A 21,144-nucleotide genomic window follows, 5' to 3' on the forward strand; every position below is an offset into this window, starting at 1 on the left:
GTGGCCTCTGAGTTCAGGGGACGGGACAGTGGGGCCCCTACTGGACATGCCTGCGCCCTCAGGCACTTAACCGGTAGAGAGGGGGCTCCCCAGCCTCTGTTCCAGGTCACAGCTGGCTCCTCAATAGCGGGAGCTGCAGGCAGGAGGGGAGAGGTGGCTTGCGGGTGTGGACTGAGACCCAGGTTGTCTCTGAGGGTGGGTTAAGGTCTTCCTCTCCCAGACACTCCCTGCCCATGGCTGCCTGGGCCCCATCGCACACCTGTGCCCCCCACCCACCTCTCCCTGCCCTCCTCATGCACAGCTGCTCACACAGACACTCGCAAACAAGAGCTCTTATAGCCCAAACACTGGCAAGTAGTCATTGTAAAATACAGAGATCTCTCACTGTACCCAAAACAAGTCTGAAACGTTAGCTATGGAAATACTCTCGGGCCTGTCTACCACCGCCCTTTCATCCCACACAGCAAAACACTCAGAGACAAAGGGAAGTGACTCGGTCAGAAGAGTGCATTTCTAGAAAACTGTGGGCGGAGGGCGTTCAGTGTCCCAGGCGGTGGCCTCTCTTGTTTGTGGCTGGGGCTGGGTGTTTCTCATAGAGCTGACTGTGGATATGAGTTTCAAGGAGGCTTTTATGTCTGTGATGCGCCCTGGAGTCCGAGGCAGTTTCATCATGCTTGTGTGTATGTGTTTTTAGATGGTTCTGCCTGTTGACGAGAGCTTGACTGAGGCCTTGGGGATCCGATCCAAGTACGCTTCGTTGCGAAAAGACACTTTACTGAAATCGGGTAAACGGCTTCCTCCGTGGGTACTCTTGCCACTCGTGAGTGTCCACCTGGGCCTGCGGTCCCCTCCCCCACCTGCTCCGATCGTCACGGATGTGTCCGCCAGCGGTCACCTCCCTGCACACCAGCGTGCCATTCTTTGGTTCAGCGTATTGGGAACTGGTGACCCTCCAGGGGAGGGGCTTCTCCTTCCTTTTGCCCTGTCTTGATGACTCGATGACCAGTGGCCTCCCTACCCAGTCCTAGCACCTCCAAGCCAGGGACATGGTCTGGGATGACAAGACTGCATGTCTCGGGGCAGGAGCATTGAGGCTCAGTCACTCGGTGAGCTTGGGTTTAAGTGTTCGGATTCCCTGGAGATAAACAGCAAGGAGGCCTGGAGGTGAGGGCACCATGTAGGCTGGGGGGGCCACGGCGGCCCATACCTGCTCACTGCAGCTGTCTCTCTCCCGCCTCAGTGTTTGGTGGTGCTATCTGCCGCATGTACCGCTTCCCGACCACCGAGGGCAACCACCTGCGGATCCTGGAGCAGATGGCAGAGAGCGTGCTGTCCCTGCACGTGCCCCGGCAGTTTGTGAAGCTCCTGCTGGAGGAGGACGCGGCCAGGTGAGGCCCAGGGCTCCTGGCGGCCGCCCCTTCCCGCAGGAAAGCTCATAGGCCGGGCGGGTGAGCACGGACCGCAGCCAGGCCCGGTTGTACACCCAGCCCTGCCGCCTGCCTACTCCTCAGCCTGGGCTCAGTTTGCTCAACTGTGTCCCCCGTTTGGTGTGAGGAAGTCACAAGATCGCCTGCCTGACAGGCCAGCTGTGCCAGCACCGAGCACATGTTCCCCCCGCTTCAGCATTCCTTTTGCTGATTTAATAATGATAAAATGGTATGACTTTTTAACTTCAGATAATTTAGTAGATTCCTAAAAACATTTATAAAATTAGCCCCCCAGAGGAAAAAGTGCATAGTGTAAAAAGTGAAAGAGTGCAAAAGGCTTTTTACAAAAAATGCAAGTCTTGAGATGCTGAGATGCTTGTTTATTTCCCAAGAAACAGCCACTTCAGCCACGTCAGTGTTTTCTGCTGTATTTCTGTATATATGCACAGAGCACTCTCAATCAATTGCAGGGATTAACTCCTGAGTAGGAAAGGGAAATCCTCATAAATGATGAGGACTTTAGGTCTTTTATACTTTCTTCCCAGTTTCCTAAAATGGTTATCCTTTTAAAAAAATCCATTGTGTGTGTTCAGTAGTCTGATTATGCAGCTATTATTTCCTGCCGAGCTGAGATTATATATCATTTCTGTCTCTTTGGCCATGCTGCATGGCAGGCAGGATCTTACTTCCCCAGCCAGGGATTGAACCCATGCCTCTGAAGTAGAATCGCAGGTTCTTAGCCACTGGACCACCAGGGAAGTCCCATATATTTCAGTTCTTAAACAGCTTTCATTTTTGTGGAGGTCCCAAGTCCTTTCTTTCTTGTCCTCGTCTCCCCTCACCCTCACACCTTTCACATCCGGACAGTTCATCACTTATACAGACAGTGACGGGAGCCATGGCTGAAGTTGCCGGTTTCCCAGGGTCCTTGTCCCAGACCTGGAAAGGATGCCAGTGAGACTCTAGGGCCTGGCAGCTGTGGGACCCCCACTGCTGAGCAGCCCAGCTGCAGGCTCATTGGACAGCTTTATGTTCTGCAGCTCTGCTCTGGGAGGGCGGAAAGGCCCATGCTTCCCAGAACCCAGGGGGCAGTGACAGACCCTGGTGGGGATGAGGAGAGGGGAGAGGGTTGCCCTCAGGCTCTAGTCCTCTTGTGATCTGGGAGGGTCAGACTCCAATGGGCTGCAGCTCAAGCTCTTGTGGCCCCTGGAAACGTGCATGGTCACAGGGGCCACGGCAGAGCCACTCTCCTCTCCAGTCCTTCGCTGAGTTTTCCCTGAACTAGGTTCCTACGGAAAGCTTGTCTGTGCAGTTTCCACACGGTCAGCGGTTGCCCACCTTTCTTACAGCCGCATGTGGAGCCGTCTGCCGTGCTGCCCTGCTGCTGGCCCTTCAGACCCACAGGGCCTTCCCTGAGCGTCAGTGACACGTCCACGACCGTCTGGCCTCCTGGATGCTCAGGACTCCTGAGCCTCTGCCAGGAGGGAGTGGGCGCCCTGGCCTGACGTGTGTGTTTTGCTTGCAGAGTATGTGAACTGGAGGAGCTGGGGGAGCTGTCCCCATGCTGGGAGAGCCTCCGGCGCCAGATTGTCACACAGTACCAGACCATCATCCTCACCTACCAGGAGAACCTGACCGACCTCCATCAGTACAAAGGTGGGCGCCCACTCTCATTTCCCAGCTAAAATCCTGGAATCCAGGGTTGCTCACATATGCCCACTGACAGACGCTCTAATGGATTTTTAAAAATAGATTCTCATGTAGATGTCAGTTCTTTCAAAGATGGAGTTTTCAGATCTTAATTAAGAGAAATGTGTGAATTGCATTGAAAGTTCCGTCCACGGTGTCCTCTGCCAAAACAAACCACTGCAGGATGAAATGGAGGAGAGACAGGGTCCCAGGCCGTCGGTTCATGTTCCTGCTTCATCCTGGTCCTGCGTCAGCGCAGTGCCCGAAAGGATGTAGGCCTTTTGCCTTGAGACCAAACAAGGCAGGGTTTTCTGGATTTCCTAGTTTAACTGTTTGGTGGTCCTTATACTGATATATGGGCTTCCCAGGTGGCACCTGTGGTAAAGAATCTGCCTTCCAGTATAGGAGATGCAAGAGACGCGGGTTCGGTCCCTGGGTCAGGAGGATCCCCTGGAGAAGGAAATGGCAACCTGTATTCTTGCCTGGGAAATGCCATGGACAGAGGAGCCTGGTGGGCTACAGTCCATGGGGTCGCAGAGTCAGAAAAAAACACGAGTGTACACACACACATATTGACATACAAATTGTCTGAGTGAAGCTCTCCATTTTAAGGCTCAAAAGAGAAAATGAAATACAGACACCTCTTATTAGAAGGTGCCACTTGCTTTTCAAAGCATGTTCAGGTAGATTTAGAAAACGATGATAAACTCACTCCCTTTTGATTCCAAATGAAATGACTTTGGTTTTCTATTACTTTATTCTCCAGATTCTTCCCTTCTTCCCCTTTTTACAATAGAATTTCAGGTTTTCAGGAAAGTCATAAGCCCTTCATGTGATTTTGACACAGAGCATAGAAACCTGTCCATGAACTTGACTGAGAAGAAGCCAGATACAGGAATGATGGCAAGATGACGGTGCCCTGGGTTTGGCTTGCGTCTGAAGAAAAGATCTAAGTGTATTTCTAAGAGAAATGGCAGTGTTTTCCTAAAGGGACATAGGGACCTGCTGGTGCTGGCTGCCTGTTACCTGGCCAAGTCTGAAACCCATACACCTGGGTGTTTCTGGAGCAGAGCTTATGAGATGTCATTGTGCATCTATGTCCCCTGAGAATCTTGTTAACAGCAGATCTGGGGTTTGGCATCTCTAACGGGCTCCCAGGAAGCTGATGTTGCTGGTCCGCGGGCACCCCCATCAGGAGCTGGGGAACGGTTTCCTGGTCCGTGGGCACCCCCATCAGTAGCTGGGGAACGGTTTGCTGGTCCGTGGGCACCCCCATCAGTAGCTGGGGAACGGTTTGCTGGTCCGTGGGCACCCCCATCAGTAGCTGGGGAACGGTTTCCTGGTCTGCGGGCACCCCTATCAGGAGCTGGGGAACGGTTTCCTGGGCAAAGCACGGAGCAGATGGTGGCCAGTCTTCATTTTCTGTGCTGGCAAAATAAACGTGCCATTTTTCACTAAATGAAATGTTTATTTCTCCTCATTGTCACCGTAATTTATAATTCCTTTCTTTTCTCGGCATGTAATTCTTCACTTAGTTAAGTATTCCAGTTATAGAAGTAACATTGTGAATATCTTGTTAAGGAAACACGGTCCAAACTCCTGAGCCACCCAGGGTGTGTGTGAGGATGTGTGAGTGTGTGTTCCAGGGCCGAACCAGGTGCCCTGTGGCGCCTGCTTACCGTGAGCGACCTAGGGTGGCGAGTGGGCCTTCTCGTCACTTTCCAGATTGGAGACGTGTCTCTGCTGTTGCGCGGCTTCTTAGATCTTGGGTGCTGGAAGGCTCTGCAGTGGGAACAGGCACTTTCTGGCATGGGCCCACCTGCTTTTTATAGCGGTGCTGACAGCGTGCTGCACACAGTCCCATCCCTGAGTCAGACCTCTCGGCTGAGAGCTGGCGTAGGCAGGCCTGGTGTCGTTCCTCAGCTTCCAAGGGTGGCTCCACCGGCCTGCACTCACCCCTGGGACCCCAGACCAGTCTTCTGGCCAGGAGCCGCTGTCCCTCAGCATTTCACAGCCCCTGTCATCAGGGAAGGAAGCGTGCTTGTGAGCAGCTTGGAGTCCCTGAGGCCTCTGCCGACACATGCCTGCTCACCCACGGCAGAGTCCTCACAGGGTCCCTTCTCTGGGCGGCTTTCTTGCACGCTGGATACAGGCTGACCATCTTTATCTTCTCCCCTTCTGATCCTTAGGTCCCTCGTTCAAAGCAAGCAGTTTGAAAGCAGATAAAAAGCTAGAATTTGTTCCCACTAACTTACACATACAAAGGATGAGAGTTCAGGATGATGGAGGAGCAGGTAACTGCCCCGTGAATCATGTCGCTTCTTTCCCCCACTGGCCCTTGGTCCCTGAGCTGTCGCACGTCTGTCCTATGTGTCTGCTGTGGCGTTGGGCTGAGAGCACAGCAAAGGGACCTCCAAGGCCTTTGTGAGGAGCTCTAGCACCTTCCTCTCGTTTGTCCTCCCTCCAGCTTCTCTTGCATGTCTGGGGCAGAAAACGGCCCACGGGTCATCCTTCTGAGGCAGGGGTGCAGGCTGAGTGTCGTGGGTCGCTGTGTGGCCCCACCCTGAGACCCACACAGGCCCCTCTGAGCCAAGATGAGGGTGCTGGGCTCCAGAGGCCCTCGGGCACCCTGGATGGTGGGGCTAGTGTTGCCATAGGCTGCTTGGAGCCGGGCTGGCGGGGGACCCCAGAGCTTCGTGCATATCCCCGTAGCCAGCTTTGTCCGCAGGCCTGAGCCAGAGTAACGGAGGAGAGCTTTCTGTCATTCAGATCAGAACTATGACATCGTCACCATTGGGGCGCCAGCAGCACACTGCCAGGGCTTCAAGTCGGGAGGGCTCCGCAAAAAGCTGCACAAGTTTGAAGAGACCAAGAAACAGTAAGTTCTCAGAGGGTATCTGTCCTCCTTGTTCTGGTGTCTCGGGCTTCCTGGATTTAAAAAAGAAAAGAAGTCGCAAGGGGACCGCAGAAACGTCCAGCGTCCGAGCTGCTTTTGCAGGGTGGGGGAGCTGCCTGAGGCGCCTGTGCCGCTCTTTGTGCACGTCCAAGCTGGGCGGTGATGAGTGCCCGAGGGCCTGTCCCTGCAAAACAGGCGATTGAAAAATCCGCCCGGAGAATGGTTCCCCCGGCCCTGGCGGACTTGGCGGGCTCCGCTGCCCTTTAGAAACCTTGGTCGAAGGTCACAGGGTGTGAGGTCTGGGAAAGACGGTTTCCTTTCCTGGAGGACATTGGTGGTCAGTGTTCCCAGGGTCAGAGAGGCTCCAGGGGCTGCAGGGAGTGACCAATCAGAGCGGGGAAACAGCGAGGTGGGCGGGGCACGTGATAAGGGGCGGGGCCTCGGGGAGGAGCTCTGCGGGCAGGGCGAGCTGGTGACTAGAGCTGACAGGTTGAGCAGGTAGGGCGACAGCAGTGCTGGGAGCCTGCTGGAGAGGGGGTACAGGGGCTGCTGCAGGGCAGGGGCGACAGGGAGAGAGCATAAGCTGACCTGTCGTGTCCGACACCGGGAGGCATTGGTGATCTTCCCGAACATCGCCTGGCTAGACTTAACCTTGACTGGAGGGCTCGGGTGTAGGAAGTAGATGGGATACCTGCAGGTGATGCCGTGGGCTCCTCGGACCTAGAGGTGGAGGAGGAGTGGGACCAAGACAAGCTTGTCTCAGGCTGGTAGGAGAGATGATGGCAAACGAGGGGAGATGGTGGAGGATACTGGTGGAGCGAGGTTCTGGAGAAGATGGGGAGGCAGGACTGGGCAGTGATCCTGGAAGGGCCAGGAGAAGAAGGTGGCATCGCAGAGAAAGAAGAAGCTGGGGCTGCAGCAGAGCAGCTGGTGCAGAATGTGGAGTTGAGGGGCCCCAACACCAAGGCCCACGATCCTCAGGAGGTCCTGTGGAGCAGTCATGGCGGCCTGGTGACTGAGTGCACGCACACAGTGCTGGCCGCAGCCTCAGGCCAGAGCCTGGCTCTGTGTCTGGGTGGGTGTCAGGACAGGGCTTGAGCAGGTTGACCTTGGACTGTAGGGGCCGGGGAGAAAGGACAGGTGCAGTGGGCTGAGGCGTGAGCGGGCGGGCAGAGAGCACCCGGGGACTCAGGGTTCAGAGGGTGGGAGGTAGGCCTCAGACTGGGCAGCATCTCTGGGATCCTGCCCACCTTCCTGCAGCCCCCTTGACCTGGATCTGGCCCCACCAAGGGCTCCTCAAACCAGGCCACCAGACCCACCCGAGGATTCACCAGCCTGGTGGTCCCCTGGGAATTAGGGCAAAGACAGCTTCCTGTGCCACCGCCGCTCTGCACGGCCAGCCGCATGTGTGTCGCTGCACTGCATGGGCCGTGTGGAGGTGTGAGCGTGCGACTCGAGCTGGCGTGGGGCCCTGGAGGAGAAAGCCAGTCAAGGGGCTGGCCCTGTCCCAGGAAGGTTGGGGTGTTGATACCAGTTATTCTGCATGTGAACTTCAGGACTCTTATTCCCCAAAGGCTTTTTGTAGTATTTTTCAAATATATAATGTACATGTTTATGTATTTTCCTACTAATGGCATAAAACCGCCTGCAGGAATGGTTTGCACCAGGGGAGCTCTCCTCAGCCCAGGTGTAGCCCACCACATGGGCTTCTCCCTGGGGCTCAAGCACACGCGCAGACGCTGCTCCGACCAGGGAGCACCTTGGGCTCCTAAGCTGAATCCTCCCTGTAGTCGGGGCTTCCTCAAGTTATCTCCAGAATTTTGATGAAAGAGAACTTGGTTTTTACGTTTTTTTGTTTTGCATTTGCCGTTTGCTAACAAACTGCTAATATTTCGTCTTGGTTCTTCTCTTTAGCAGTTTTGAGGAGTGTTGGTGAGTTCTCTGTCTGTGGAGAGTGTGCGTTTGGGTCTTGCTCTCGTGCAGAGAAAGCCTGTCCCCTCCTCTGTGAGGTGCTGCCCCCGCCACGCCCCCGCAGGCTCCTAGTTGTAGTCTCGTAGATGGAACTCCCTTCCAACTGCAATGTTCTGTGATAATGAATAGCCCGTCTCCAGTCTGCTGTTTCAAACCCTCCCAGTCTGGCTGCATCACTCGGAGCAAAGACCCAGCTCTCTCTCCATGACGAGGAGGCACCTAGGCCAGGCAGGTCTCAGGTGCTGAGGCTTCAAGCCAGTACCGTGGTGTGTTTGGGAGTCCCTTCCTGGCTTCTTTTACTGCCATCTAAGGCTCTTCTGTTTTTACTTCCCCTTCACCTCTCGCAGGAATGAAACCAGCTTACTTTTTTTTCCTTTGGCCATGCTTCATGGCACATAGGGTCTTAGTTCCCTGAGCAGGCATTGAATCCCTGCCCCTGCCATGGAAGCACAGTGTCTTAACCGTAGACCAGCAGGGAAGTCCCCTGCGTACATTTTTATATTTAATGGTTAATGGAGATTTGCAAAACAAATTACTAGGGTCAGTTTTACTCCTGGACGGCAAACCAGGGGTTAATATAATCAGATGACTTCTCCACCAAAGAATGAGATGGCAGCTGGAATCCTGGTGCCTGCTGACTGGGGTCCCCGGGTGCTGCTCCAGGCCTCCCCAGACTCACACAGAGTGCGGCCCCGGTCCAGAACAGGGGTTCTGCACCAGGACTCGTGAGGCTCCCGCTGCCCTTGGAACCGCTACCTTCATGGAGCTGGAGCAGCTCAGGGCCCTGGCCGGGAGGGCCAGGGTGCCACGGGGACATGGCCCTGTCCCCCAGCCGAGGCTCTGCAGCTGCCCCATTTTTAGTCTTCGTGCTCACACGACTGCTGTTCACAGTTGTCCATGAACAGCCACTGTTTGAGGTGTGTCCTTTCTCACTCCTGCCATGCGGCCCCTCTGTGAGCCCCAGTTACTGATAAGACCTGTGTGTGAGGACTCATGGGGAGTGGGGAGGTGATTCCTCTCCGGCTGGCTGGAGGCTTTGTATTTGCTGAAATGGACACACCATTCCACACACACACACGAACGTGCACCTCATGTTATGTGTGTTCTCTTGACTGGGGCCTGGGAAGAAGAGATTTGAAAACTCCCGCCCTAAGACTCGACTCCGCTGAGTGGCAGCTATTCATTGGGCAGAGTGATTGCAGCTTGGAGAGCAGCGTGCACGCCTCATGCTGTGCGGGCCTGACTGCGGCCTGCTGCATGGGCTTCTGACACCTCCATCATTTCTCACTGTGATGTCTGGGCTCGGGGTGTTGTTCGTTCTGGGGTGCTGTGGTTTTTGTGTGTGCATGCTGACCCCGTAGTCTGTCAGGGGGCAGGGCAGGGCCATTTCTTGGTGACCCGGCTTTGGGTTAGCCTGGAAAGAGCCCAGTAAGGAAAGGGCTCATCCCTGATCACATGACCCTCTTCTCCTGGGGCAACGAAGGAGGGTGTGGTCCTCCACCTTCTCTCTCCTCCCCCAGAGTCAAAGGGCAGTTCTTTGAGGGTGTCAGTCAAGGCCCCTCATTCTGTGAAAGATGGGTGCCTTGTATGTTTTCCCCCTGCTTCCCTCGCTTCCTCAGGTGGTCTGAAAAATAAGTTTGTAATATAGGGTTGATTTGGCATTTTAGCCAAGAGACATTCAGTTTATGTCCCCATCTAGAAGGTCCCCAGATGGAGCTGGTTCCCCAGAGGCTGGTGGTTGTGCCGGGCAGTGGCTGAGCTGTGTCTCTGGCGTTGCATCCCAAGAGGCACACACATCGCCTGGCAAGAGACGGGAGGACCGGTTTCCTAAGTCACTGAGGGCCTTGCCTCCGGTTCGGCGCGTTCTCCACACCCCCTTCATCCCTCGGGACAGGATTTTTTAAGTAAGGGAGTCCCAGAGCAGGAGAGAAAGGACAGAAGCCCAGTTTTCTGGGGACTTGCTGAGGTAAACACACGAAGGAGGATGTACGTCTATGCATAGGAAGTTTGAAGTCCTCATTGGCCAAATGAGAAACCAGGAATCTTTTGGCAAAGTCCAGCCCCCACTGAAGTCTCCTTGTACTGTGACGTGACCCCTTCCAGTATCAGCAGACCCCAAGTCTCCATTTAGGTAACACTTAGAAACTGAACGAAGAGGTTCTTAGGTGACAGAGGGTGGATGTTCAGATGACTACCAGGCTCAGTATCTGTACACATGTGTATAAACACAGTAGAAATACAGATACATGGGAATGTAGATAAAAGACTTAATTGTATTTTAACATTTCAAGCCTCTACCATATAGACAGGATGGATCTCCTGAAGTTTACTCTTGCCCGTCAACAACTAGACTAGCCTAGGAAAACACCCCTGAGGAACAGGACGCTTCACCTTGCGTTGGGTGCGGGCTGGGGTTGGGAGGGTGTCTCCAGCCTTGTCAACTTGGGAGAACCCTTTTGAATCTGTTCCAATCCTTCCTAGCACGTCATCCAGCTGCCAGTCTATCATCTACATACCACAGGACATCATCAGAGCTAAGGAGATCATCGCCCAGATCAACACCCTCAAAACCCAAGTGAGTTACTACGCCGAGCGGCTCTCGAGGGCGGCCAAGGACAGGTCTGCCACTGGCCTGGAAAGAACACTTGCCATCTTGGCAGACAAGGTAGGAGGGGCTCCCCTGCTGCCGGTGGCGTGGGTCCCTCGGGTGTCTGGAAACCCCTGGACACCTCACATGTGCCGGGAGCTGTCCACACGAGTGGGGACGTTGGGATGACCTCGAAGGTCTGTCTGCCTTCAGGTCTGTTTCCCACATGGCCTGGAACGGAGGTCTGGGACTGGCCTGTGGCCATAGCGCTGGAGCGGGGGCAAGGTAGTGACAGAGCCCGGGACTCAGGATCCTCGGTGACGGCTTCATGCCCTTGACTTTGCAGCGAGTGCCGGGGGGCTTGATGAAGCTGGGACGCTTCCTCCGCCCCTTGGTAAGGCCTGCTCAGCACGGGTTGGGTGCTCAGAGGCTGGGCGTGCATGTGTCCCTGCAGACCCGGCAGCTGGTCACTGTGTGTGACTGCAAGCTGCTGGCCACCTCCATCCACGGGCTGAATGCCGCCCGGCCTGACTACATCGCCTCCAAGGCCTCGCCCACCTCGACCGAGGAGGAGCAGGTGATGCTGCGGAATGACCAGGATACCCTCAGGGCTCGGTGGTCGGGCAGGAGCAGCCGGTCTTCTCTGCAGGTGGATTGGCACGAGGAGGAGTGGGTGAGTCCGCACTCCCCCCACCCCACCCCCCGAGCTGAGCTGGCCTTGAAAACGCAAGGCCTTGCTCTCTCTCTGGCCATCGGCCCTGCCAGGCTGCATCTTCCTGGAACTGAGAGACAGGACTTGGGAGCTGTGCTCTGACATATCATGCTTTCCCGAAAGGTGGGCTCCAAGATCAGGTCTGTCCCTCTCGTAGTGACACATCACAAAGCCAACTCTGTCGCTTGTTGGGTGTGCTCTTCAGAGGCACTGGGCTCCTGCAGCCCCACCCCAGTGTCCTGAATTCTGTCTGTGTTTCTGGAGCCACCCCCTCCCCAACCCAAGTCATCAGCAGCTCCCCCTCAGAAGACCTTGGTCTCCTGTGACAGTCATGTGAGGTCTGCAGTGGACGGAGGAGGGGATGAGACTGTCCCTTCTGCCTGCCCTGGCCTCTGGGATAGTAACCGGCAGACTCTTCACAAAACAGGACATTGATTTGTCTTTGGAAAAGCAAATGCACCTGTGATAAGGAGCTGTGAATTATCTCGCTGTTTCTAAATTGAGGGCTTTAGGGAGCATGGGGCCCAGGTGGGGGTCCAAGTCGGGGGGTGTCTGGCTTGTGTTCTGTCCCACCCGAGGCACTGACCCCGTGCCCTTGCTCTGGAAGGAGAAGGTGTGGCTGAATGTGGACAAGAGCCTGGAGTGCATCATCCAGCGGGTGGACAAGCTGCTGCAGCGCGAGCGCCTGCAGGGCGAGGGCTGCGAAGATGGCCTCCTGGGCGCCGGCAGCGGCTCCAGCCGGAAAGGTAACCAGGGCAGCCAGGCCTACTGGATCCGACCGGAGGACGTCCTCTGCGATGCCCCCTCCTCGCCATGCCCCTCCGCTGCATGCTGCCCTCACCCGACCACACCCACACGTGCGTATGCAGCCCGGGTCCCACGCATACTGTCTGTCTGTCCATGTGTCTCTAACTCCATGACCCCACGCAGACTGCAGGGAGGCCTCTCAGTAGAAGGGGGTGTCACAGTGCCCGGAGCAGCAGGTGGGGGCCGGGGGCTCTCCGCGTCTTCATGGCTTGTTGGCCCTCAGCCCTCCCAGGTCCCCCTGCTGCGTCTGGAGGGTCGGGTTCCTAAGCATCTGTGGTTTGTCCACCCACCTGGGAACCTGAAGGAGGCGGAATGGTAGACACCTTTCTGGTGAGATTGCCTGTTGCATCAGGGGTGAAGGAGCAGGCGTAGCATGCAGGGAAGAGCAAGCTGGTGGCAGGCCAGCACTTGTCTGTAGAGGCTGGTGGTCGTGGGCTGGGAGCCCTTTTACAGCTGCAGCCTGCTGCCCTGGCCGGTGCTGGTAACTCGGGGTGCGCCCCTCTGCCACACCTGGGGGCCCAGCGGGGTTTATCTGTTCAGCGCCACCTCCAGGTGGGTCTCTCCGTGGATGGCAGGACAGTGGCCTGGAGCAGCCTGCTGCATAAAGAGCCCACCGTCTGTGGAGACGGAGCCTAACCAGGCACTCCATTCTGCTGGCTCCTAAAGCTGGGGGTACCGTGCTTTCTGAACACGGAGGTGCTTGGTCCCTAAAGCTCCGGCCTTTCCTAAGAGCTGGTGGGGCCGTGGGCCAGGCAGCTGAGACCGGCCGCTGCCGCCTGCTCGCTCCCCTTTGGGAGCGTCACGCGGTAGAGGCGAGGCACTGACGGGCCTCCTGCAGCAGGACTTGTTTCCACACAGGGCAGCATTCCTTCAAGACAGTCAGGCTCCTGTTGGAGCGGCTTGGTGTGTCAGATGCCCTCCGCACCAGCCCTCCTGCAGTCTGTCCCCAGGCCGCTCCTCTCACGAGCGTGTGTCTCCACAGTGTCTGCGTCCTCCACACTCCATCTCCGAGGGTTTGACTTTCAGTTCCCCAGACCTGTGTTTAGTTCATGGAGCTGTTTTGTCGTCGTTCGTGTTCTCATTTTTTACTGTAAATTGTGTTGCTTTTAACAATCTTTTGAAAGTTCATTGCTCATGTCTCTTTAATATTGTCCTGCTTGCAATTTAAACATATTTCTGGAGATAAAAGTTATTGATAGGAGTTTTAAAAAAAATGCAGGAGGTAGTTTGTTTAATGAGGTATACTGTTATGCTCATAACTTATTAAATGTCCTCTTTTTCTAGGCACATCTCGTAATGTTCAAACACACATTTTAGAGCAGTTTTGAAGTGATTTAAACGAGCATTTATTTATGATATCTAGGGCGTGGCTGGTACCTGTGTGTGCCCGACAGATCAGCTCTGTTGTGCTCACAGGAGTAGGAAGTGTCTGAGAGTCTGACTCTGCTGATCAGCATTCAGAGAAACATATGAAACCATGTGCCTCCAAAGTACCTGCCCGTGATCCTAAGCATAGCCAGGAAGCCATTCAGACCCCCGTGTGCAGCGGCGGATCAGGGGAACCAGACTGAGACGTTTGTCTTACTCTGTCTCTTGTCCTCAGGGGCCAGAGCTGGGCTCTGTCATGCTTCCTGATGCCCTTCCAAGTTCCCAGGGTGGTCCTTTCGGCCTAACGAGCAGGTTGGGTTCACACGTTTATTTATTACCTGTGAACAACAACTCCTGCTTCTTGGAAAGACTTTATTATCCCTTTTCATTCAGTTCTCCACCCCGTGCTGGGTCCTTGGTTTTCATCTTTCATCAGGAAGTTGCCCTGCCTCGACCTTGCCTGGTGGGCGGGGTTCCCCTGGGGCCAGGGCTCAGCAGGACCCACTTGGCCAGTCCCCACTGGCAGGAGCCACAGGCGCTCATGGGCCTGTTCCTCCTGGTTGTCTCCCCAAGTGACCCATCTTCACCCCTCCCCCACAACCTGCCAGGATCTGCTGACTTCCACGACATTCCATGCACACACAGTCCTGCTCTCCTCGTCCCCAGAGAGTTATTCCAACCTCGGACCTGCTTTCTGTTAACCTGAGGTCCACGGGTCACACCCCAGGTCGTGTGCCCTTGAGATTACATGCTGCCTGTGTGTGGAGCAGTCCACTGTGGTCAACAAATCTCAAGGGACTCAGTGCCCTAAGGCCACCAGAGGAGATCCCTCCCTCTCCCTGTTACTGAAGATGAATTTGCCCAGCAGGTTTAGCCCCTGACCTCTTCTTAGGCGTAGTCCCAGCCCAGCTGCTTGGGATCAGTGCGGATCATGGAAGCAGGCCTCTAGACCCTTCTCCTCATGGAGATTCGGGATCTCAGAGGTTCTGGGGAGGCAGGAGTTGGTATTCTTCCCAGGTCTGAGGCACTTCAGGTTTTAACCAGATAGATGTTCTGTGTCACAGACCCCATGGTGGCTTCCCTCCTTAGGAAGCAGATGGCCTCGGGAGGTTTGAGCTCTGGTGATGACACTGAAGTCTTCACCGCACACAGGTCTTGAACGTTGGTCTGTTTTCTGTCCTGCTGGCCAGTTTAAGAAGTCATGGCCAAAGACAATTAGAGGGAAGATCCTGGCCACCGCCCTCCTGCAAAGTCCAGGGTGTCAAGTCTCCATCCAGCTGGCTCTGTCTGTTCTTGGGGATCTGAAACTGCCTATTTAAGGATCTGAAAACATTGTTGGAAACCAAAAGTTCAGACGTAAAATAAGCTTTTACCCCCAAACAATCCCTTTCAAACTTGTTTCTTAATAAGTGGCACACACAGTTAACCAGGAAAATTTTAGAGTTTTTAAGGGAAAAGTGAAATTCAAGTGAGTACTTCCCGATGCTACTCAGTGAGGGTGAAATCAAGTTAAACGGTATCTTTAAGGGACCCAAGGGGGCGTTCCAGTAGTAGCCCTCCCTCAATCATAAAGGTTTTGTATTCGGCTTACGTGGTAAAGATTGGCGTGGACATGTTTGGTATATGGGTTTTCTGACCGGACCCCAACCTTTTGGATCTCAGCAGTTGACCTCTAGCCCAGGCTCCGCAGCCCATCAGGGCAGTGGGCTCTGAACTGGACGCTTATTTACTGGTCAGTGTCTCTCACTGCACGTCTGCTTCCAGATGTCGTGGGTCAGCATGGGCTCCGGCACATGCCATGCGATGGACGTGGGGGCGTTATCGCACTGTGACACATTAACCTGCTCTTCCGGAAGAGCGTGTCATGTTGAAGTGTCAGCAACATGAGTGCTGACGCTGGTGTGTTGGGCGGTGTGCTCCCAGCGGCCCCACCACCTCCATGGGACCCCTCGGGAAGAGGCGGGCAGGCCCCTGGCCTCTTCTCCGCTCAGTTGAGCCAGCTTACTGCCAGCTGCTGCCGCAGTTGCTCTAAGCGTTGAGTTGTTGGTGTTTGAACTGTGTGCGTGCCTTAATCATCCATGTCACCTCCATTTCTGTGCAGATTGCAGCCCCCCTCCTGAAGAGTCCAGCCCAGGTACGTGGTTTCCGCTCAAGGCTCCGCAGACCTCTTTTTAATATCCAGGTCGTGTGTGTAGCTCCACTGTCAGATTACCGTGTGCTCCCAGAGTTGGGAGGATCCTCGAGGGGTTTCTTCCTTGTGCGGGATCTAGCAGCTGCCCTTGGGTATGCCGAGGGGCCAGGCGGGCTGGGCACTGTGGCATCCTGCAGCCGTTCAGACGGCTTGTGTCTCCGTCTCTGGGGGTCCTGGAGTCGGGGGCCTGGTTAAGACAAGTTCATGTTTATAAATGATTCTTCCTGTGATTCCACCCGATTCTGCAAGCATCCCATGAAGGCAGGGAGGCAGATGAGGCGTAGCTGCCCAGGTGCTGTGACCTCGCATCTCGCAGCATCCTCTGTTCTGAGTCTGGCTGCGGCCTCAGACTTCCCGTCAGACCCTGCTGGGGCCTCAGGTGGAGTTAGTGCTAGGAATGGAGTCCTTTCTGCTTCATCTGCATGGAGGAATCGGTGTTTATGACTCTAGTTCAGGGGTCGGCCAGCCACAGCTCTGAGGGAATCCCGTTCACCTAGATACCATTGTCCTGAAGTGAGTCACACCTGTTCGTTCACACAGTTCCGTGGCTGCCCGGGGGCAATTCCAGAATTCAGCAGTGGCAACAGAGACCCCAGGGCCTTTAGAGCCTGAAACACGGAGTGTAGTGCTTTAGAGAGAAAACGTGCCGACCCCTGCTCTAGTTCATATTGCGTTTCCTGAACGTGGCTTGTGGTTCTCCCAGAGCGAGCATGAGACCCCCAGATACGATGTTTGTTTTGTTTTGCTTCCCTGCCCCTGACTGCGCAGGCGCACAGGGCGAGACACATGCTGCCTACTCAAGCGCAGCCAGCCAGGACCATGAGCTTCACCACCCTGTTCCCGTGCGCTCAGAGCACCCTCTCACTCCCAGGGCACCGGGTACTCAGCTCTGCTCACGGCTGTTCCCCCAGCGCCCCGGGTGCTGTTGGTGCCTCAGCGGGCAGTCCGATCGGGCACCTTGTAACAGGCCCACCAGCCTGCTTCAGCCCCTGTTTCTCTCCCCCTGCCCTGCCCCAAGTTTAGTCTGGCCATGAGCAGGTCTCAGCACCAGTCCCCTGGGCTCTCCAAGGCCTGGCAGCTGCTTGGGCAGTTACCTCAGCGCCCCCTCCCCAGCCGGTCCCCAGACTCGCAGCCCCGCTGAGCTCACCTGCATGGCAGGTTGGTGCCTCACACTGCGCTGTCTCCCCAGGCTCTGTGGCAGTGACGGTCCCCAGAAATTAAGACCAGGGGAGGTGGTGGTGGCCCTGGAGCAGCTCGGGCTCCCTCAGCTCTGCACATCCTGCAGTTTGCGGAGCTGAGGGCAGTCCTGTGCTTCCCAGGCAGCAAACAGCCTGGCTTGTATGCTCTCCTCGTCTCCTGTCAGCTCCACCACCTCCCTGACACTCAGGTGGCCTGTCCACAGTTGACGTCAGATGAACGCAGATGGTTCCCTGCCAAGAGTTCCCTCAGCTTTCCTCACAGAGCTGTGTTGAGTCCGAGTTAGAACACGCACATCCTCGTATCTTCCTACTTCCTCCCTTCCGGCCCCTGTTAATGAGAACACACAAAAGCACAGCTATCTGAAGCCACGTGGTCCTGGGCTGGCCCCTCAGTGGGTGTTGCGGGTGAGCAGGGAGACAGGAGCTTGTCCCACAGAGGGTGCTGCTTCGTCACTGCTGGTTTTTTTTCATGGCCAGGCTTTCTTGATGAAGGAGGCCGAGTAAACCCCTTCACCAGCCCTAACATCCCAGATACTTAATTCAGGTTAATTCCTTAAATCTGGTTAATTCCAGAGGAAATCTCATTATTGCCCCTGAAGTTCATTTTGTTTAGAAGTTTTAAATTTTGCTCTATCTTCATGTTGACCCACAGTCTTGTCCCCAGCCGCTGCGCACTTACATAGTCAGACATGTAGACAGACGGCAGTTCTTTTTTGTGTGTCTGGGAAAAGACTTAGCCTCTGTGAGGCTGTTTCCTTACCCGTATTAGTCACCCCTTCTTTGTGGATTAGATGAGAAAACAGGTAAAAGTGAGGTCTCACAAGTATTCACTAAGGGCTGGTCGACACTCTACACGAGCCCTGGAGCCACCCAGACACGCTGAGCCTTTCTCTGGGCGATGTCAGGCTCGTCTCCTGTTCAGGGCTACGCCTCTTCTCTTTGACAAATTCTGAGTGCTTTCTATTTTTTTTAAACCATTCTTCCAACACTACAGTTTTTTCCAGTGTTTTTTCCCCTCTAATGTAGCAAAACTGAGCCATTCTTATATGAATTTTGTTTAAACATAAGTAAGGCAAAGTAAAAAAATTATATGCAGACAGCTTGTTCAGTCAAATAAGACCACTTATATATTCTGCTCATTTTCAGGTTAAAATGATCATAAATTTGCATATTACACATATATATTCACATTAAGTGGAAAAGTCAAGCAAAGTTGGCAGCATTTGCTCTCAGAGCATTTACTTCTTAGGTGAAGGATGGTCTGAATGCCTACCTGCCTCTCCCCACAGGACCTGACTGTTAAAACTTAATGCTAAAATTGGCCTTTTTTGATAGTTGTTGAGTATAATTGACCTGGATTCAACAGAGTTATTCAAAGAAACAAAAGCATGACCTTGGAGAATTTTAGAGGAAGGAAGAGACGTGGGTGTCATTTACTGCAGCCGTCCCATTTTGGTGCGAAGGCCCCGTGGCTCAGTGGTGGCGGCCTGCCCCAGCGTCCCCACCACCGCTCGGCAGCAGCCGGGCCCGGGACTCACGCTTCCCACTCCTCCATCCAGGGCTCCTCGTCACTGTGGTCTCCTTCCTGAGGCCTTCCTGCTGTAGACTTGCTGCATTTCAGCCGCCTGTTTCCGTGACAGATGGAAATCCTCACGCATGTGCAGTGTGCCTTGCGTGCACACTTAGATCGTTTCCAAATTCTGAACTGCTGTGTAGACTCGTGCACACTTAGATCGTTTCCAAATTCTGAGTTGCTGTGTAGACTTGCAAATCTGTGTCGACCATACAGGGAAGTCCTTTTGTAGGTTTTAGGCGTTTCTCTAAATTTGTTTCTCAACAGAGTGTGATGCACACACAGGGCAGAGCTGTGCCCCCTTTTCTCTTGTTTAGATGCTGTTTATCTGAGACAGAGTTGACCATCCTGGTAGCTGCCCTGCTCATGAGGCCTGTCCCGAGTAGGATGATGGCCATGGGCACCCAGTGACCCACACCCCTTCCCAGGAGGGCGCCCTGCCTGGGCCGCACGCTGGATGCTGGGGGGGCTTCCCCAGCGGTAATGAGCCAGCACCTATCTGCTGAACGTCTTCTAGATAGAAAAGACAAAAAGAGCCAAGGCCAAAAATACCTTTCACTCTGTTCATTTTCCCCGAGCATCTATTTTTTAAAAATTGTTTTGGTACAGGGTCAAAGTTTCCTTATATTCCAAAAAAAGAAAAAGAAAAAAAACCCCAGTACGCTAGGAATAGATGACAGGAAGGTGAGGATCGGGGCAGGGACACAGGGGGCTGAGAATGTGGGCTGCCTTGGGGAAGGCTCTGTCCCCAGACACGGGCCGAGGGCCTGAGCCCGCTGAGCAGAGGCTCAGTGCGGGTGGCGCCCTTGCTGCAGAAGCACAGGGCTCCCTGCCCTGCTGCCTGGGTCAAGAGAAGCCAGGTGACAGGTCTCCCGGGGGCCCTGAGAGGGACCGGCCTCAGCAGACGCCACACGCTCTTGGAGCCTTTCTGCCATCGTCCAGGGAGGGGACAGTCAGGAGTGTTTGGTGCAGAGTCCCCAGCGGGTCGGGAGAGTGGGCGGGCAGGCCCCCTGGAGACGCCTCAGGCTAGAAGGGCAGAGACAGGCTGCACTGGGCGCCAGCTGCGGGCCTCCTGGAGTGGGGCGGACTGGACAGGGCGGCAGGGCCGGGCCGGGGCCTCCCGCACGCTGCCTTCTCAGGCGCCCCTCCCTCGTGCCAGGTGAGTGGAGCGAGGCCCTGTACCCGCTGCTGACGACCCTCACCGACTGCGTGGCCATGATGAGCGACAAGGCCAAGAAAGCGATGGTCTTCCTGCTCATGCAGGACAGTGCGCCCACCATCGCCAGCTTCCTGAGCCTGCAGTACCGCCGCGACGTGGTCTTCTGCCAGACGGTACGTGCCACGAGCGAGCCCAGACCTGGGCCTGGCCTGCCGGCCTGGCCCTCTTGCGCCCTGGAGGAAGCCAGCAGGGCCGTGCTCTCCTGCGTGTGGCTTTGCCCGTGCGGCCTGCGGCCCGGATGTGGGTGTGGAGGGCGGGGGAGGGGGAGCTAGAGGCTCATGGGTGCTCAGGGGCCGCCGCCCCTGCTCCCCCAAACCTGCCCCAAGGGGCCTGGGGTCGCACAGGCATGGGGTCACCTTTGTTTCTCCCTGCAAAGAAGACGCACAACCTGTTTGTAAAACAGCAGGTGTTACACCTGCTCAGGCACCACTCTGTTCTGGTGATTTCCCTGCAGAGGAGGCAGAGCTTAAATGAGCACCCTAGTTTACAGATGCCAGTGATGTAGTCAGTAGCGGGAACAGTGGCAGCAGCTGGGCAGGTTTGTGTGCTTCCTGTCCCCCTTGGGGCCTGGGATGCCTGCGAGGGCAGGGTGTGACCAGAGCCCTTGCCCAGGAAACTCTTGAGGGCCCTGTTCTCTGCTTGTGCGCCTCGTCATGAGCACCCCAGTTTCCATTCAGCACTGGACTGGATCTGTGGGCATAGAGGGCTTTTCCCGCACCTAGGGGAAATTGTTCTGGGCTTCCAGAAGGTTCTGGCCCAGGAGTAACCCCAAGGTCGGGTCAGGAGCTGAATCAAAACTAGACTGACCTCTAGAAGCAGCAAGCCTGGAGCGCCTTCCCTGCAGCCTTTGTCCCCCATGGCCTCCGCGTTCCTGGCCCCAGGCCCCAAGGGCGTGGGGCTGCTGCGGGCAGAGCGGTGCGGGCGCAGGACGCGGCCGGGCCAGGAGCGAGGCGAGGCGGTGTCTTGTCCCCGCAGCTGACGGCGCTCATCTGCGGCTTCATCATCAAGCTGAGGAACTGCCTGCACGACGACGGCTTCCTGCGGCAGCTCTACACCATCGGGCTGCTGGCGCAGTTCGAGAGCCTGCTTAGCACCTACGGTGAGCCGGGGCGGGGGCCTGCTGTGGGGCCCCTCCTGGCCCCTCAGTGGCTTTCTGAAGCACGGGTAGTGCGTGCTGAGTAAAGTGTATCCAAAAAGCTCCCAAGTGTATAACAGAGAACTAAAAACAGCCCTGTATAGTTGTACACACACACACACACACATACCCCCCCCACACACACACACCACACACACACAGCCCCCTGTGGTGCCTTTGTTACACATCTTGAAGGTTTTTCTAGTTGAGGATAGATGACAATTTTTAAAGAATAGCTTCCTGTGGAACACTTGGGCTGTTTGAGAATTGTTCCTATTAAAACATCTTTGCATATTTTTGTGTACTTTTGGCCCATTTTTGCACCCACTGAATCATTTGGAAGGAAAGTTGGTGGGTCAACAGATAGGAA

General features: G+C 55.3%; 1 protein-coding gene across 1 annotated transcript in view; it reads left to right on the forward strand.

Moving 5' to 3' along the window:
* Nucleotides 1-21,144, forward strand: part of INPP4A (inositol polyphosphate-4-phosphatase, type I, 107kDa) — a 50,705-nt gene that overhangs the window by 13,157 nt on the left and 16,404 nt on the right. Inside the window, exons 6-16 of the mRNA XM_010829858.1 lie at nucleotides 695-785; nucleotides 1,241-1,388; nucleotides 2,953-3,083; nucleotides 5,306-5,410; nucleotides 5,886-5,994; nucleotides 10,465-10,648; nucleotides 11,025-11,243; nucleotides 11,890-12,028; nucleotides 15,559-15,591; nucleotides 19,580-19,752; nucleotides 20,615-20,738. Of these exons, the coding sequence (XP_010828160.1) occupies nucleotides 695-785; nucleotides 1,241-1,388; nucleotides 2,953-3,083; nucleotides 5,306-5,410; nucleotides 5,886-5,994; nucleotides 10,465-10,648; nucleotides 11,025-11,243; nucleotides 11,890-12,028; nucleotides 15,559-15,591; nucleotides 19,580-19,752; nucleotides 20,615-20,738 (1,456 nt within the window). The remainder of the gene's footprint in view (nucleotides 1-694; nucleotides 786-1,240; nucleotides 1,389-2,952; nucleotides 3,084-5,305; nucleotides 5,411-5,885; nucleotides 5,995-10,464; nucleotides 10,649-11,024; nucleotides 11,244-11,889; nucleotides 12,029-15,558; nucleotides 15,592-19,579; nucleotides 19,753-20,614; nucleotides 20,739-21,144) is intronic.

The sequence above is a fragment of the Bison bison genome, unplaced genomic scaffold (assembly GCF_000754665.1).
Source record: "Bison bison bison isolate TAMUID 2011002044 unplaced genomic scaffold, Bison_UMD1.0 scf7180017864508, whole genome shotgun sequence".
Classification (NCBI taxonomy): Eukaryota; Metazoa; Chordata; class Mammalia; order Artiodactyla; family Bovidae; genus Bison; species Bison bison.